This window comes from Arvicola amphibius, chromosome 11 (assembly GCF_903992535.2).
Source record: "Arvicola amphibius chromosome 11, mArvAmp1.2, whole genome shotgun sequence".
NCBI classification, from domain to species: domain Eukaryota; kingdom Metazoa; phylum Chordata; class Mammalia; order Rodentia; family Cricetidae; genus Arvicola; species Arvicola amphibius.
This window is the reverse complement of record NC_052057.2, coordinates 123,213,157-123,232,833: the sequence shown is the minus strand read 5'-3', so window position 1 is coordinate 123,232,833 and position 19,677 is coordinate 123,213,157. Positions and strand designations below refer to the sequence as shown.

At 35.4% G+C, this 19,677-nt stretch overlaps 1 protein-coding gene across 1 annotated transcript in view; it reads left to right on the top strand.

The window, feature by feature from the left end:
- The window catches only part of Cnbd1 (cyclic nucleotide binding domain containing 1), a 236,546-nt gene extending 217,897 nt beyond the window's left edge, over positions 1 to 18,649 (top strand). Inside the window, exons 12-13 of the mRNA XM_038346935.1 lie at positions 3,899 to 3,958; positions 18,533 to 18,649. Coding sequence (XP_038202863.1) covers positions 3,899 to 3,958; positions 18,533 to 18,649 — 177 coding nt within the window. The remainder of the gene's footprint in view (positions 1 to 3,898; positions 3,959 to 18,532) is intronic.
- Positions 18,650 to 19,677: the final 1,028 nt, after the last annotated feature.

Genomic DNA, 19,677 nt, shown 5'->3' with positions numbered 1-19,677 from the left:
TGGCCAGGCCATGTGTACAATTCTGCCAGTCTGGTGACTTCATACCTATGTCAGTCTTACTGTGTCTAGAAGGTCTTGTTTCCTTTGTGTGTCCCATGTGGGAGAAGGGGAACTAGCAATCATAGTATCTTTTATGGAACAAAATCTATTTTCAAAACAAATTTCCTGAAATGATGAGCTAATCTGGAATTATGAGACAAATGAATACTTTTTCCCTTTAGTTGTTTTTGTCTTCCTTTTTTTATTATTTTATTTTTAGGATTTAGAATAGTATAAGCATAAAAGCATTTTATTTGTGTGTTTTTAATTTCTTGTTTACTGGAGAGAAGATTTTATTATTGTTTTTAAATTATTTATCCTCCCTTCCATTCCTTTAACTTCTCCCATGTCTCCCAATCTGTCTCAAATTCATGGTTTCTTTTACTTTAATTATTATACATTAATATAATATAATATAATATAATATAAAAACATACGTAAAACCAGACAAACTTATTTTAAAAATGAAGATAATTTTTAAAATTATAGTCCTTTGGTCGTTTTGTTTTTCCTGGATTTAATGGTTGTTGTTGATGCTGTTGTTACCATTGATATTACAGTTCTAAGGATTGAACAAGGGACTTTTTGAATGCTAGGCAATGATTTTAACTAAGTTAAATTCCTAACCCAAATTGTTAATTTCTGTAGAAATAATATGGAAAACGAAAAACTAGAGATTTGAAATTTGTGTTTATCATTACTCCTCTTGTCTTGGAAGAAAGTGATTTTGGCATGGTGTAGGAGTTACAATGTGGGAGGATAGCATTATCTAATACATGAATGAAATCCTACTCTGACCAAACCAGACACTGCTTAGTGGAGACCCTGGGTGTGCAGCCAGTACTCCTCACACAGGCCAGAGCATCTAAGATTTCCAGTGCCGCATATGTTTGGTGTGTCACCTTGGACATCTGCTCATATTGAACATCTGTTTTTTTGTTTTCACTGGCCTGCCAAAAAAGAATGGGGTCATTAGTTATTCTACAATGTGAGGTTATGCAGAACACAATCCATGTATGAGAAATAATGTCAGGAAAGCCATATCCACTGTAATTAATTCAGAGTTTGCTTCATGCTGAGAGTCATTACAGGCATCATTTCAGAAGAGGCTGCCAAACCATCACATCCTCAAATAAAAATAAAGTATTTAAATATTTCTGCACCGCATTTTTACTCAAGAATCTCTGTGACTTTTTTAATTTTCTGAACAGCAAAGTAAAACATGTAATGAATAAAATAAGGTCCTTAGGTGTTTATTAATTAATGTCTAAATTATATTTAGTGTTTATGTCCATTCATACTTACTAAAATGAGTCATATATGTGACTTGCCTTCTATTAATGGTTTAAATTTATATTAACAATCACAGTAATTACCCAGTTATATTGGACAACTTAAAACATACTATACACAAGACTGTGTCCAGAGGATAAATAAGCTGCTATATATTTTATACATTTTATGTTATTCTTATATATGATAACATATGAAGTAACATTATCATTTGAATAATGTTAATTTTCCATTGATCAGAAGATATGTCACAGACTGCGGCATGAATAGTTGAACAAACTGGAACATGTTTTTCTCTTAAGAAATCTGTTTTTATGCTCATGTGTTCAGTCAAACACTTCTAGAACATAACAGAGGTACAATTGTTATAAAGCATAAAATTCTGACACTTACTTAATAACTAAAAGTTCTGTTGTAGATTATGAACAATATAGTTATTCTAAATATTATATGAAAATATGCTAACATTAAATCATCATATATACATGTTCCGTTATTGTGCTTGAAATTTTTTTTTATTTATTTTTGTTTTTTTCTCATTTTTTTATTAAAAATTTCCATCTCCTCCCCTCCTCCTCCCCGTTCCCTCCCCTCCCTTCCACCCATACCCCCACTCCCTCCCTCTCCAAGCCAAAGAGTCATCAGGGTTCCCTTCACTATGTTAAGTCCAAGGTCCTCCCAACTCTCCCTAAGTCCAGGAAGGTGAGCAACCAAACTGACAAGGCTCACAGTGAGCCCGTCCATGAAAATTTAGTTTTGAGGGCATTAAGAGCCAAGAGAAAAACTAACAGAAGAAATAGGATGGTATTAGTATTACATAACAAGACTGAAATCATGTTGATTAAATTTCAACATAAGTGAATAGCAGGTTTTGTTTCTACTTGCCTAATAATTTATTAGGTGGTCATGCTTTTAAATGTCAAACTTGCTTAAAGAGACTTCAGGGTTTGTTTTATAGATTTATTGTTTGTGACTAAGCACCACACTATTGATTTTTCTTTGGATTTTGATCAGTTGTGGTTTTTTGTAATTGTCTCTGTTAATTATAAGACGTTTATTCGACAATAGGTGAGACCTATTCTTATCTGTGGGTACAGGATAGATATTTAGAATATAGTTAGTTCCAGTAAAGTGGCAGTTGTAGCATCTCACCTAGGATCCACGACCTCACTAGCCCTAGGTACTGGATAGGGTTCCAATGTCAGGCATGATCTTCCTCTTGTTGAGAGGGATAAGTCCAATTAAAGACTATTGCACCGTGAGGAATATTGCACCCTGCTGTTTGTAGTTTATAGACATCATGTCTGGGTAAGACTATTGGTTGTTATTTATAACACAATCCTGTATCTATGTCTCAGACATCTTAGCTTAAGCTAGGGATTATAGCAGAAGAGGGGTTAGAAAGACTGTAAAAACCAGAGGACCAGGAAGTTCTTGTGAGTTTGCAACTGCTAGAAAAGTTAAAGAAGTTAGAGCCCTGAATTCTCATCAATATTGCTGCCTAAACAAGGCTTGGACAAGAATGAAACCAAAAGACATACTACCATGGACTCGGGGAAGACCATGGGGCTTCTACCTTAGACAGAGTACTACAGGCAACTACCTAATGCTGATAGCAGAAAAATAGTATTCCCCAGGGAAGACCTCACCAGTTGGCTTTCCAACACCAAGCTTTTCTGTGTGTTCTTTGTGTCTTTTTTCTGCTGTTCATGGTTATGTATAGCCAAGGTTTTCTCTAACTGCAAGTTCATTGGTCGTACAAAGTGTATATTAAACAATCTGCAGCCCTGATTATATTACATGGGCTGAGAAAATTGCATTTATAATTTTAAAGATGTATACGAGTGCTGTACCATTCATAATTTCCCCATACTTCACAAAATAACCTTCTAGAATGCATCTACAAATAACCCTAATTAGAGTCACTGGGTCACTGATATACACAACACATATACATACCTACCCCCAACACACTAACAAAAATATGCACACAAAAACAAACACACAAATACACAAATGTGCATATACACATATATGTATATATACATACATACACAAACATACTCACATATACCCATATACACACAAGCACACACACACACACACACAAAGTATCTTGATAATATTAGGAAAACTGGTAGTTGTGAAGAAGAAAAGCATGAAGAATTGTGGGAGGGGTTAAAAGAAGACCCTGGGAATTGAATGTGACCACAGTACATTGTACACATGTCTGAAAGTATCAAATATATAAAACAGGCTACTGGTACGTGCACCCTCATTTTACACAAATGTAATAAAATCATTTTCACAATTATTTATGATAAGTGTCAATAAATTAAACTTCTAGAAAGTGTGTGCCTTTTAAGGTCTAATTCTATTTTTTGTGACGGAATAATCAAAATGCTGGCTGACTTGCTTTTATTTTATGCTTGTTAAGCTGCTTTGACATTTTCCTAGCTGTTTACGTGTTACAAAGTTTTCATTAATTGTAAATTTATTAAATAGGCATAAAATGTATACTAGTCAAAACTATTACTCATTACTTGGATATTATGCTTTCTTCTAGGAGGATGTAAAAAGTGAATATGTCCAAAAGGTACAAGAAAGAGAATGGAAATATTTCAAGGTAAGATACTATATGTACCAGCAGAATGTGTAGCATACTAATCATTCATTCCTTCCTGAATACAGTCTAATTTCAGAAACTTTATCAGGTATGTCAAAGAAGATAAACCCCATTATAATAAATGTATTCAGAAATATTTCTAAAGACACTATATTTATTTCTTTATGCGTAAGGCAAAATAACTATAATTAACAGGGCCAAATAGGTTTTCCATATCTCACATGTGCTAACCAATTTCGATGTCTTTTCTCTCTCCTCTCCTTTAAGTGTATTAGCTGACTATGTATTTTATAGAAGACAATGAGGGCCAGAGAGATTAAGGAACCAGATTCAGTAGGTAATTCAGTTGTAAATTCATATTGTTCTCTTCCTTGATTTATGGGTTACAATAATGTAGGAATAATAAAAATAAATCATATTTGTAGGAGGCTGCTTGTTCATCCCAGCTGTCAGAACCAAAATAATCACATAGAAACTATATAATTTAAACCACTGCTTGGCCCATTAGCTATAGCTTCTTATTGGCTAACTTTTACATATTAATTTAACCATTTTTATTAATCTGTGTATCTCCACGTGGCTATGGCTTACTGGCTAAAATTGCATCTGGCTTCAGCGGGACTACAGGGCTTCTCTCTGCCTCCTCCTCCTTTCCCCCAGCATTCTGTTTAGTTTACCCCACCTAGCTCTGTTCCCCTATATCTCTGCTAAAGGGCCAAAGCAGTTCCTTTATAAACCAATGATATTCCCAGTGTACAGAGGGGACTCTCCCACATTAATTTTCCATATAAACATCACGTGAAAAATAGTGATGTTTACTTTGCTATATGATCAACCTGAATTTTGAATCACTTGAAAAACTGTCAGAATCTTTATCAGTTGTTACCATTATTCTCACTGCTACCTTCACCATCACTTACCCCGTAATCTTTGTGATCCACAGAGTAGAAAAAAATCCTTTGAATGTCTTATTTGTATGTATCTTTAATTGTGTATGTGTGTTTGTGGTGTGTGTGTGTGTGTATGTTTGTGGTGTGTGTGTGTGTTTGGGGAGGGGTGTGTGTTAGAACCATACTCTTACTGGTTTCTTGGCTAATTTGAAGAAAGGGTTTTAAAAATGGTCCCATCCTCAGCTCTGTGTCTGGAACTTCTAGATAAATAGCAGAATGCCTCTTGTAGGCCCCTATTTATTTTGCTCCTTTATGTTTTAAATGTGTAGCCATTGGCCCACTGCTTAGGAAATTTGTCAGAAAAAAATTTCCAAAATTGTGAGAAAACCGTGACATGAAGGCCACCACCCATGTGAAAATCCCACTGATCAGTCTGCCATGCACAGTCTTCGGCAGAACTCTGCTCCAATTCTGCATCATTTACAATAATTCTCATCAATTCATGGGCTCTCTGTTTTTCAAAGACACTACTTTATTAAATACAAAGGCTTAGGCTACTGTTAAGAAATATATTTCCTTTCCTGTTCTAGTTGTTTTTAAAATAAGATTTGTTCACCTTTTACTCCTATGTATAAAGTAAAATAAATAAAACAAATATTTAATGCTTTTCCATTTTACTAAAAAGTCCAAATCTCATTGATATAATTCCACAGTTTTGTGATCAGTTCATTCCTCTGAAGCTCCCCTGTTCTACCTTATTTATCTACGAAACTTGGTGTTTCAACACTAAGGAAGGCTCATGCTCATTTTCTCACTTAAGAGACATTTACCTGAACTGTTTTGTAAACTGTGTGAATATATTATCAAGCTTTCTAGTCTTGTAGCCGTAAGCACTATTATTTCTCTAAAGATTGTTTTACCTGTTCAATTTACAAAAACAGGAGCAAAATATTTAGTTGGGAAGAATATGAAGATATATGATTGTACATAATAGCAAGTAATGTTTAAGAAACCACTCACCTACCTTAAAAAGAATCATTATTTATAGCACTTGTCATTTTTTTCTTGGTGCATAATAACCATCACAGCAAATTTCAAGTTACCAGTATTGTCTCATGTGGAAGGGTGTACACTGTCTGTTGACTTGGCACTATGGACTCCAGTATCACTCTGATTTCCATATCTTATACCATTGTTAACTTAAGGTGCCTACAAAAGAGAGTAAATTGTATGATCATGGAAAGTCATCCAAACAGGACTGGGGAAGGATCAGGCTTGCTGAGGAGAAACAGAGTGATCACTTAATATTGAAAGTCAGGTCTTAATACATCTTAGTATCATTATCAAGGGCCAAGCAAGCATTCTTTGCACTTCCTTTTAATACTCCTAGGTAGTCTCACTGGTTCTCTTCATGCAAATTTCAAAGGAGTAATGTTTGATTTTAATGGTTCTTGACTATTTTATTTACACAGATAATACATACCAGTCAGATATAGTACTGACTGTCCCAACCATCTGTATTTATTCAAACTCCTTTGCTGTTCTAATCAATTCTGAACTTCGCAAACAGACAGGATAACGTGATTCCTTTTACTTATCACAATGTTGTCTGTATTGAGCATCTCTTTGGATCCCCATCTCCTAATACAGCTGGAGACTTAACTCATGGTCTCACGTAGGCTACACATTCTCTCTCTCTCTCTCTCTCTCTCTCTCTCTCTCTCTCTCTCTCTCTCTCTCTCTCTCTCTCTCTCTCTCTCTCTCTCTCTCTCTCTCTCTCTCTCTCTCTCTCTGTGTGTGTGTGTGTGTGTGTGTGTGTGCTGAATTATGTCTCCATCCCTTACCCTCAAAGTTCAATTGTGGCTCTGTCTTTGAGTTTTCCATTGATTTATCAGTCGATTACAGATCTTAATATGTATTTGAAACATGTTCCCTAATTACCTATATGTCCTGTTGACAATCCTGTCTTAAGGAATATGGATGTTGTATAAGCATTTGTATAATTTATGAGTTAGTGGTGGGTTACTATTCACTTTTTGTTTGTTTGTTTGTTTTGTTTTTCGAGACAGGATTTCTCTATGTAGCCTTGGCTGTTCTGGGCCTGATTATGTAGACCAGGCTGGCCTCAAACTTACAGAGACCCACTTGCATATGCCTCTCAAGTGCCAGAGTTAAAGGAGTGTGCCATCCTTGCCCAGCTTCACTAACATCTTATAGACACATGGGTCCCTTTCTTATAAGTATTGAAGAGTTTCTGCACCCAAAAAGCCTCTCCACTGACACGGCAATCCAAAACAGACCAAATCAAACTGAATTAGGAAAAGCCCAGGATTAATAGCTAGAAATGCTCTAGGATGACTTTTCGGATATGAATGCAAGGGGCTGGGGTGAAGTTTCCAGCAGAACAATATACCTGCAGGTGTTAGTAAATATTGACTATGTGAAATAGAATAGCATTGGCCACAGGAAATCTGATGTGAAGTTGAGTAAAACAATTAGAAAAGGGACTTGGAAGCACAGTTTCTAATGCTTTCATAAAATTTTAGCTTCATAACCTTAAAATAGAAAAATGCTTCTGATAGTGTGTCCCATAAAAAGAATTTGTAAAAATCTGATCACTTATAATGAATAATAAAAGTAACAGGAATCAAAGTAAAGCTGTGCAAAAGAATATGTATTTAGCATAAAAACAGTGAAATAAAACCATAAGAAAAGTAAGAGTAAATTTTTTTCAAAATATGTTATACAATCTTTTTATATTTGTTATGAATCATGTTATACATTTTAGTATCAATAGGCAATATATCTATCACAGAAGAAAAGAATATATCATGATATCAGCTATGTTCTAAAGCTATGAGCATGAATTAAGTGATCTTATGGATTAGAAAAAGATTCTGCAGATCAGAATGACAGCTTAATTTTGTATATTAAATGATTAATGGTGTCTGCTTAGCTTGTTAAGTTTATTTTAATTGATCTTTGCACTTAATAAGGATCTCAAATTAATCTAAAGATATTGATAGTCTTATTACATTCAGGAACAGATAGGTTCACCAAAATGTATCCCATATCTCCAATTTGTACTACAAAGGCACAACTCAACACCTTAAAACACACCACAGGAAGCAAATCAAAGCAAAAAAATTCTCACCTATTGCTATTGTAAGTTACTACTTCTCTGTGAGTCCTGAGGCCAAAACACAGAAAATGTAATTCTACATAAAATGTAAAATAAATGTTAATTAAATATTAAATATTTATTAAATAAGTGTTAACTACTGAAATGCCTTAACTCAAATGTATTTTGGTTACTGTTATATGTATGCTAGGATTCATACCAGTTCTTTGGCTCTGATATCATTCCTCTACTGTTTCCCTATAGGGATTAGGAAAATGAAATTAAGAATCTTTTAGCTGTCTTTTCTTGAGGCAATATTTCACTAGCTTCTTCTGTTTCCCCATAAATCCTACTCTCCTTCCCTTTAATTATGTTGTTGCTCTCTTCTGGAGTCTTAGTAATTAACATGAGATGACTAAATTAAATTTTAGTTGTTATGCCTAAGTTTGTATGTCTCACAGTATTGTATTAATTGACCCCATACCTAAGGCTGTCTCCTTAAGTGAAACAGAATATCTTATTAAGAAGGCAATATGGCATTCAGACAGATTGACAGGCGAGGGATTAGAATGGATAAAATGAGATTAACAGTAATTCCATTTTGACACTATATTCTCATTAACTGACAGGTACCCACATCCCACCACATGTTCTACATGGTACATTTTCAAGCATGCTTCCTGTGAGTTCTGACTTCAGGAAAATCAAAAAGACAGCAAAATGTTGCATCTGAATTCACTGTCTGAATTCCCAAGTAAAAATAAAAGTTTGAATGATATGGGACTGATTTTCATCCTATAGCTGAGCCTGCTGGAGTTATTATAAATTCCACATAGAATACTCACATTGCTAGAAGAGTTTTATGAATCATGACTACAAATAGGACTTTTTTTTCTAGAGAATGCTATTTTTAATGATCAGACTGCCTCAAACTTTGTTTTGAAGACAATACCTTTACGTAGACTAAATATGTTTAATAATCCCCCAAATTAACTACTACATTTCCCATTATAACAACTCTTAATTTAATAATATTTACTTATTCTCCTCCTGAAATTATTGTAAAATAAAGTGTAAATTATTAATCCATTAAATTCTACTACCTTTCACCTGCAGGGAAGGTTTTCTTTGCAATTTTCCTTTTTAAATTATCTCTTAAGGTTTACTTTTTATTTTTTAGAAAGAAAACAAACTATATTTTTTACATTATACATACCAATACAGATCCAAGTTCCCACTCCCTCTCCTCCTCCCATTCCCTCTACTTCTCCCCATCCACTCCACAGAGAGGGTAAGGCACATTGCTTTTGGGAAGGTCCAAGGCCCTCCCTACTATATCTAGGTTGAGCAATGTATCCACCCAAACAGAATAGGTTCCCACAAAGCCTGTACAAGCAGTAGAGATAAATCCTGGTGCTACTGTCATTGGCCCCTCCGTCTGCCGCAGCCATTCAGAGGGGCTAGTTTGGTCCTATGCTTGTTCCTTCCCAGTCCAGCTGAAGTTGGTTATCTCCCATTAGCTCAGATAGACTGTTTTAGTGGATGAACCCATCATGGGCTTGATCTCTTTGCTCATATTCTCACTATTCCCACTCTTCCAATAAACTTTGGAAGCTCAGTCCATGCTCCATTGTTGGTCTCTGCCTCTGTGTCCATCAATTTCTGGATATTAAATATCCAGATATTTAATATAATCATCAGTCTGACAGCTGGTTGGTTGGACTTTGCTTTTATGAGAGTGAGTCCTATATAGTATGGGCATTCCTCAAACTTTCTGATCAGCTGCGAATGGTCTTGAGTTCTTTCTTCACCTGCCTCCACCTCTGAGGTCTGAGATTATGGGTATGCAGCACTGCACCTGACTTTCAATGTTCTGTAAGAGCACTGTCCCAGATTTAATATAATTGTCAAGAGGCTGAGAGGGGAGCAGAGAAAAACGTAGAGCTCAATAAATATCAATAAAAAATTATAAAATAAAATAAGTGTAGTTAGTTTGGTTCCTCTGAGTTGTAGAAATTTTGGCTTCCCAAATGTAATCAATTTTTAGATACTTTTTTCAATACAAAACACAAAATAATCCATAAGCAGACCTTACTAAGAGTAAATTTTGTTTTGACAGTAGACTCATATCTGATAATACAAATTGCTTATCATTTTCATGAAAAAAGAAACTTCTCACAATAACTTACTGTTTTTATTTATAATTGTTATTATTATAGCAATATTTTGGGGCTTGATAAGTATTCAGAATTACAGATCTGGAGCTCTCTAATGAGACATGAAAAATTATAAAAGTTATATTTATATTGTGTAGATTCATTTCTGTTGCTGTGATAAAATACTCTGACAAAACCAAATACAAAAAATAGTTGACTTAACTCACAATTCTAAGTTACAGTCCATCACTGAAATGATTTCAAGGTGTTAGGAGACTGAATAAATGGCACACACAATATCTATGGTCAGCAGAGAGCAATAGGTGTGTACATGCTTGCCAGCACTCAGCTGCTCTCTCCATAGGGTCCAGGCCCCAGTAAATGGACCGATGCTGCCTACACTCAGGATATTTCTTCCACCTCAATTAAAATAACCAAGGGAACTCTCACAAAAAGTTTGTAAGTCAACTTGATTAAGAAATTCCTGAACGAGCATGGGATCAAACTGGACCACATTTTTGTCTGAATGTGGCTGACAATTTAGGCAGACTGAGAAGCCAATGATAATGGGACTAGGATTTGTCTCTACTGCATGTACTGGCTTTTTGGGATCCTATTCTATTTGGATGTATACCTTTCTAAGTGGGGAGGGCCTTGGACATCCCACAGGGCAGGGTACCCTCTCTTAGGACTGGAGGGGGAGAGGAAAGGAGCAGGAGGAAAGTGGGAGGAGGGGAGGAAGTGGAAATTTTGATTGGTATTATTTATAAAGTAATAAAAAGTAAAAATTAAAAAAAGAAAAATAATCTGACTTCTTTCTGGGTTAGTCTTGAGAACTCCAGTGGGTCAGCATGGAGACAGTAGTCTAATTTGTTTGGTGGGAGGTTTCAAAGTAGTATATCATTCAGGCTGTGTTGTGATTACTACAAGCTAATAGTGGTATGAGAAGTTGGAAAAATGTAATTTTTGGTGAGGAAAGGAACATGACTACATATAAAGTTTCAGACAAAGCCAACATGGAAAACAAGCAATACTAATTCCTGAAGAGATTTGTGCAATGATAAAGAAACCTCACTGGGACTACAGAAAAAATGTCTTGAAGGTCATCTTCAATTGGGAAAAATCCAATTTAATTAAAGATAGAGAGCCTGAATGCAGGGGGCTTCTAAAGAGGTTCCTTTCAAAGCCAACAACCTAGAGAAGGATTTTTCCAGGTTTGTACATCAAGGCACACAGAGCCTATTATAGTTGTTCTAGAGGTTTAGATAATTAGTTGACTGTAGAATTTGGTAGTGTTACACGATGCTGACTTAGAGATGCAAAATCAAAGACTTATGGATTCATTTGGGCTCACACTGAAGTTTCAGAAAGCCTCTAAAGCCAAGCAACTTAGTATAGGGTGACCTTCCCTGCAGGGAATGTCTGAAAAACATCAATAAAGTTGTAATGGTGAAATCTTAGTTGCAATGGAGAACCTAGGATGTTGGAAGTTTCATGATCTTGAAATGTTGGTAGGCTAGGGAAAACTGAAGTCACAGAAACCAGTGTTAGCTCAAGAAAGACTATGCGTTCTTCCATCAGCACAGGGAGGTGACACAGTCCAAATCTATTAGAATCCATAAGATGCCACCTTCCTCCCAGACGGTGGTAATGGAGCTATAGTATTCAGTGGTATAACTGCTGTGTTTTAGCCTCTTCTTCCCTTGCCATTATCTATTCTATCTGTCTCGAGTGAACATGGTTCTTTTGTCACACTATATTTTAGACATGTTTAAGTTATATTTTTATTTTACAGCATCTATGAATTAAAAGATTCCCTTAAGACTCAGAACCAGTCCAAATTGTTCACTGATGAATTATTTAGTAAATACTGAGGAGAAATATCTGGTTATCTACAATAGGGGGATAAAACATTCAGGGATAGGAGGCAAGACAACAGGACACAGCAGTTCCAATTAGTCATAGGATTATTTTCATTGACTTCTCATGAGTTTTGAGGTGAAATTCCAGGAAACTAAGCCCCAACTGGAGATTTAAACCCTATGTTTTGGAGAGACAGTATCTTAGGAGTTGGTGTTTTTCTGTTTATTTTATATTTAGGAATCAAAGGCTGGCATGCAATTATATAGTGTGTGCAATGTGGAGAATGTCAAGCCAGCCTACAAGTGGAATCTCTTTACAGACACACCTTGCAGTTTAGAGATCAAGAAGTACACCAAAGAGAAAGAGTGATCAAGGACTTTAGAATCTGAAACTCAAAATTCCAGAATAGGCACATAGGTTCACAATACAGCAGCAATTGTCTATGTATTATCCAGCATAAATGCTTTCTGATCTTATCCTCATTATGCATGGAGACTTCCAACTTCATGATAAAAGTCTCAAGGTTGCTTTGATTGTTCATAGGGTTGTGCATGCTGTGGAACTTGCTGGAGTATGTTGGGCTATCTTTAAATTTCAAGTATGTTTTAATAATCTTATTTATCTATATGCATGTGTGGAATGTGCATGAAAGATCCATAAATATTCATGAAAAAGTTTATTTATGGCATATTAGGAGATGTATTCCTACAACTATAAAAAAATTGTTCTTGTATCTGTAGCAAGCTTTTCATTGAGTATTTTGTACCCATTTATGCTTTTGCTTCTTATACTTCAATGACAGAAAACATAAACATTTTGTAACGTAACAAAAAGTCATCCATCACCTGGCGATCACATTTTTTCCATCTTTGATTTCATGAACCTAGTGCTATTTAAAGAATCAAAATGTAGTTACTATGTAGTTTTCCTGACGATGAAATTAGCCCTCATCACTGGACTGATTTGCTGTTGATGGACAAATGGGAAATTTGAGTGCAGATTCTAGAGTGAGTTAATCCCTTTTGTTTGGTGGGCCAGGTTCTGTCATCAGAAACCAACAGGCTATTAACACCATGATTCACCTCTAACAGAGTGGGAAGATGCGGACAGATTTCATCTTTTGTGTTTACCTTTCTCCTCACTGCACACTGCATTGCTTTATTGGAATGGCATAATTTGTATGCCTGGGTTTTAGTAGCAAAACCTGTTTTCTACAAAGAATGGGCTCCGTCAGGAAGCACCTATGCAGTTTGTTCATTTTCAGCCTAAGCAGTAAATCCATAAAGTTCTGTATCAAATGTGAACCAAAAATGAAATTGTGTTGTAGTCGTTTCTAATGTAAGGGCTGTTTCCTTTCAGCTCCTCTGTCCCCATCCAACACAAACACCCCACTTTAATTTATAGTCCACTAAACTAATTAATATCAATTATTTTTTCAATTTTCAAGTTCTTATTATGTTTTTGCCAAATATAGTCATATTTTCTAGATCAGAAAATGAACTTGAGACACATGCTTCAGCACAGATGTCCTCAGAAGACGTTGATCTGAGAGATATAGCTATAGATAAAAGGGTATAAGAAGATGATTCTCCTATGAGTCCTCAGCTTCACTGAGAAGGTTCAGTGGAGATACCCTGGGACTGAAGGGAGAGCGGTTTGGGGGTTTGACTTATGTGTAGAAAGTTTCAGCTTGTGGTGATGAAGATGTTTCATAACTGAGTGGTGGTGGTGATAATGCCACAATATAAAGGGAGTGAAGAAGTGAACTATGCCTTTTGAGAGTTAAGGTTATACTTTTATTTACATATTGTAAGAAGTAAAAGAAGAATGGGGGTATTCTGAGTGAGGTAACCCAGACCCAAAAAGATGAACATGGGATGTACTCACTCATAATCGGTTTCTAGCCATAATTAAAGGAAATTGAGCCTATAATTTGGGATCCTTGAGAAGATAATAAGAAGGTGAACTCCCAAAAGAAGATATAGTAATCCTCCTGGATATTGGAAGTAGACATGATCGCCAGGCAAAAATTGGGAACTTGAGGGTTGGGCGAGACGCGGCCAAGGGAAGATGGGGAGAGAAAAGCGTGAAGGGGAGAATGGGGGGAGCTTGGAGGAATGGGATGCTTGGGATACAGGAAGGGTGGATATGGAAGCAGGATATTTTAGGCTATGTTCCAGTTTCCCAATTTTTAGACTTTTTTCTAATTTTCTGTTTACCATAATTAAAATTTCATGGTATAAACAAAATAATGCCAACATTCTATATTCCAAACCTAATGTAACACCAACAACAAATCAGCAAATTTGACTTTTGATATCCTTAATCCTTAATCTTTTCTTACTTGTTTTATTTTTTTAAATTTCATATGTAGATAAATGTATATTGGTCATATCCCTCTCTAAAACTTCTATTTTCCGAACATCTCACTTCAAACTTTGTGTTCTTGCTTTGATGGCCATTTGTGTACATGTGTGAGGACATCTATAGGGGCAAGGCTAACCTAGAAATGATCACCATGCCCTAAAGTGATTCTCTCTCCTTTAGTATCTATCCATTGTCATAGGTTGATAACTAGAGGTAGGGCATCGGAAAGCCCTCTGCTTAAGTTGGAAGTTTTAGTCCTTTTGATCTTTTGCAGTTACCAACGGTTGCTATGAGTATATGTATAACGGCTATGTCACACCCAGAGTTCAGTCGATCTTGGTGCCCCACTCTATCCTTTGGCTCTTACATTCTTTCCACTCACTCTTCCATTATGCCTCCTGATACAGATGTCCCATGTGACACTCACAGTCACTTATTTTCACCATTATAAAAGATTATGAGTCATTACATTGTGGTCTACTCTTTGTGAGGAAGAGCTTTTCTGAGCATGGTTGAGAGCACCTCAAATCTGAGAATAGGAATATAAATATTCAGAAGAGAGTTTGGCAACATAATTATTTATCAAAATCACATCAATAAATTCTTTCCTAGGGCCTATGGTATAGATTTTGATTTTTTTTTAATGCTGGTAGGTTTATGCTGTATCTAGCATCAGTAGTGCCTGCCTCTACTCTGTACAGGGTTAACTTTCACTAGGTGATGAGAGCAATGGCATTTGTAAAGCAGCTGAGATGGCTATCTTCGGATGGCCAGTTTGAGTATATTTAGAACCATTTAGGACATATAATTCTGATGGTATCTTTAGAGGTCTTTCCAAAGAGGATTAACTATATAGGGAGGATTCATCCTGAGGATACTGTTGGTGACACCGTCCCGTGGAATGCAGTTCTGGGCTAAATACAATAAAGGAGAAATGATGCTAAAAGGAGCCTTGCCATCCATATCTCCATTTCAGTGAATATAATTGACAATGTGTGCCTAAAGCTTGACTGCATTGCTTTCCTGCCACGATGAAGTGTGCCTTTTCTTAAACTGGGGACCAAAGTTCTTTCTTTTTCCTCAAAGTTGTTTTCTGTCACGTGTTTGTCACAGTGATGGGTACTATTAAAGATAGACCCTGGAACTTAACTGACTTTGGTTTCAGACTGATATGTGGTGCTGAAGTGATAGAACTTCTCCCAAAGCAGTATCCCTGTGCTGCCATCTTCTTCCTTTACATTGAATCTTTTATTAGAAATCACCACTAATCATTTGCCAAAGAAAGAATTGTGAAGAAAAATACAGAAATATAATTCAGTTTGATATTACTTCTAAAAATGTATCATATTTCTATTGGTATCTGCTTCTGAATCAATACCAATGTTTATTTTTTTATAAATTTCCACTGATATATTTATTTGACATTCTATGATTGTATTGGACAACATACTTCCTCCTGTATAGCATCTTGTTTTACCATGAAATGATCAGCTTTGAGATCTTCATGTAGACATGACTTCATATTTATGGTCTCCGAAAAAAAAGAGTGTATTTGTTAAAAATCTGAGCTTCACTTCCATGTCTTTGAAGGACTCAGCTGTTCACAGAAATTCTGAGCCTTATTTGATATTTCAGACTGCTGGATACTTGTTCTAAGTCTTCTATATGTTTCAGTTCCACTGGGATATCTCTGGTTGTCACAGTACCATAGATATCCTTATCATCATCCATATACGTGATATTTAACACTTTGGGTTTGAAAAATAGTATGAAAGTCCCCTGACATATTTGGATTGGTAATTTTGAGATACTACAGAAACTCAGCTAATCAGTTTTAATTAAAGCATGAAATTATATCAGGTTCTGTGGAAACAGAGTTGATAATTTAATATGTAGTAGTTTGAATCACTTAAATGGCTAATAGCTTCCTGGTAAGAGGAAGACAAAGAATATTAATATTTCAAATAAAGTGTTGTGATATGAGGATTAAATTATCATACCGAACACAAAAGTTTTAGCTTGCTGAACTAATGAGAAAAAAATTGAACAAAATTGAGCTATAACAGAATGAACCATTTAGTTTTTTTGAAGTCAGATATAGTATCAACATAATTATATTATCTCTTAAATTAAATTAATGCTAACTTGAATATTATTGACTTCATAATTGTTGTATAGACATTTGTTTTTATAGTTGGAAACTATTTCTTTTTCAAAAATTAAAATATAATTATTATAATTATTTAAGTCTAACTGTAATGCAATTATTATAGTTATAGGAGTCAGAAATTTTCAATAAAAAATACCTTAGTAGCCAGGCGGTGGTGGCGCACGCCTTTAATCCCAGCACTCGGGAGGCAGAGGCAGGCGGATCTCTGTGAGTTCGAGGCCAGCCTGGTCTACAAGAGCTAGTTCCAGGACAGGCTCTAAAAAAGCTGCAGAGAAACCCTGTCTCGAAAAACCAAAAAAAGAAAAAAAATACCTTAGTATTCTCACTTAAATGTCAAAAATTTCCCATATTTTTCTGGTTTAAGAGTTAAACGGAACATTTTATGTAACACAAACCTTTTCTTTTTGCTTACATTTAAACTCATTTCCCATTGTTTTGAATTGATTCTTAAAAAACCAACATAAAAATAAAATCAGACCTAAAATGAAATATGCTTTTTAAATATGAATAGTATTTTCCAGATTAAGATGTTTCTTCAGTTGAACAAATAATGCTTAGTCCCTGCCATACTTCACCACAAAAGTGCAAACCTCAGCCAATTGCCCAGAGAGATGGCTGCCTCTTGCTGTTACTATAGGCCTTTCATTAAAGCCAGGCAGTGTGGGCATTTTCCCAGCCTCGGAAGATGTTGCCTGAACTCACACTCATATGTCTCAACTCAGTGCACTGACCAAGCACAGTTCAGAGACTATGGACTGCTTCTCAATAGACATCAAATAGAGGCATCCATGAGGAAGGCATTGAGTATGTAATCATTGCATTAGGTCTGAACCTAAGGCTCATGGAACACTGATGAAGAGGGGAGAGAAGGATTGTGTGAGCTACAGAATCAAGGAGTGTGCTGTGAGATTAGGGCTCTTAGTAATATCAGAAGCTATACCCATCAGGTCTCACCAGCGTGGCTGCCAAAACAAAAACTCAACAAGAAGAAAAGCAATAGACATGCTAAAGCAGACAAGGTGAAGACTAAAAGGTCTCAACCCTTCACAAGTAACTACAGGCATTTACAAATACTGAGTGGGAGAAATAATTTTTCATAGAGAAGAACATAGTAATTAGTTATCCAATGGAAAATGGCCATCCCTGAAAACACACATACAAGTAAAAATATACAGACTAAAAATCTTATATTTAAGATCACACACAAACACACAGACACACACATGAACACACACACACACCACACACAAACACTCATATATATGTATATATATATAATATGCTTTTAATAACACTTAATAGAAAATGAGGCCATGAATTTGAAAGAAAGCAAAATGATGTAAATAGAAGGGTTTGTGTGGAGGAAAGGAAAAGGAAAATGATATAATTATATTAACCTCAAAGATAAAGAAAGAAAAGTTAATGCCAATTGATCCTAGGAACTATAAAAGTTAATGGTCTTGAGAAGTTATAGGGCTTATACCATGATCCACAGGTAATGGTGTTTGTCACCAAGCTTAATGATCTGTTGTCAGTGTCTTGAATCAGTATAATAGGAGAGAACTGGCTACCAGAGACTGTCTTCGAAACACACAAACACATATAAACATGAGTGCATATGAGCACACACTTCTATACACATATATACATATGCAATAAATGCCATTTCTAGAAAAAACAAAAATTATAAAAATAAGGCCAATAATTATTTCTTATCTGCTTCCTACCAATGACAGGAAGACAAAAATCACACTTTGTAAATTCAAAGTCGTTCTTTATTTTTTCTGTAGTTTTTAATATTAAAAGCAGTTTTTGTGAAAAAATGGTTTTAGACATGAATATTAAAATAATTTTATTGCACAAAAATGCATGCAATTAATCATTTTATGTATTTTAGCCATGTAAAATTTCATGTAATTCATGTATGTAATTTATGCTATTAATTTTACAACTTCAATGTTAAAGGATAAGATTAGTATTCTTAACAATATTCTTTTCTTTTTATAGAAGAAGACAATTAAAAAGATCTTGCATTGTAATGGAGTTCTACCTGGCTTTGGAAAATGGGATCACTACTGGCCAAGTATTCCCAGGAATCTCAAGGACACTCTTGTTAGTTATTAAAGACACTGGCTTATAAGAGCTGGCACATCCATCCTTTTTCCCTGTTTGTTTTATTTATTTTAAAAATTTCCCTTTGGTTTTAAGCATACATACATAAGTTAAAACTATCATTTTAACTGTCTATTTTACCCCCTACAACTGATACTAACAATCTTTCTGGTTATTTGGTTGTATGTTATATCTAAATATGTTTTCTTGTGGTAGCTTGATGTGGGAGAGTCTTCTGTTTGAGTTGATTTCATTGGCTAATAAAGAAACTGCCTGGCCCATTTGATAGACCGCCCCTTAGGTGGGTGGAGTAGACAGAACAGGAAGAGGAAGTGAGGTAGAAGGATCAGTAAGATGCCACACCTCTCCTAAGTTAGGCAGACTGCCGTGCCTCTCCTCAGAGAGATGCCAGATGCAATGAAGCTCCAGCCCAAGATGGATGCACGCTAGAATCTACCTGGTAAGGCACCACTTTGTGGTGCTACACAGATTATTAGATATGGGTTAGTCAAGATGTGAGTAAGAGCCTGAAAATAATGGGCCAGGCAGTGTTTAAAAGAATACAATTTGTGTGTTGTTATTTTGGGGCATATGCTAGCTGGTGGCCGGGAGCAGGGTGGGATGAAAGGCAGGCCTGCCCGCAGCTCACCACACTACAGTAGCTAAATTGTTTTTCTATTTTCATAGGTTTTTCTGTGTGAGATACAATACTAAAAAGGAATATAAATGTTATCTTCCACAGTGATGATTTAAAAGGGTTCCATAATTTAAATAAAATAGCTTCCTACATGTAAATCCTAAGTATAGATATTTCAATAAAACACTTATGTTTTATTCCATTATACCACATAAAAAGTATAAAAAAATTGCCTAGGAGACACTGCAGTTTTTATTAAAATCTTAGAATTACCCACAAAGCACAAAATATTTGCTTTGTGTGTATGTAATGAAAATTTCTGCCTAATATAGTTACATGAAATATTTTTATTGCGTCATACAATTTTATAATAGCCTAGAAAGAGTGTATTTCTACAACTTTT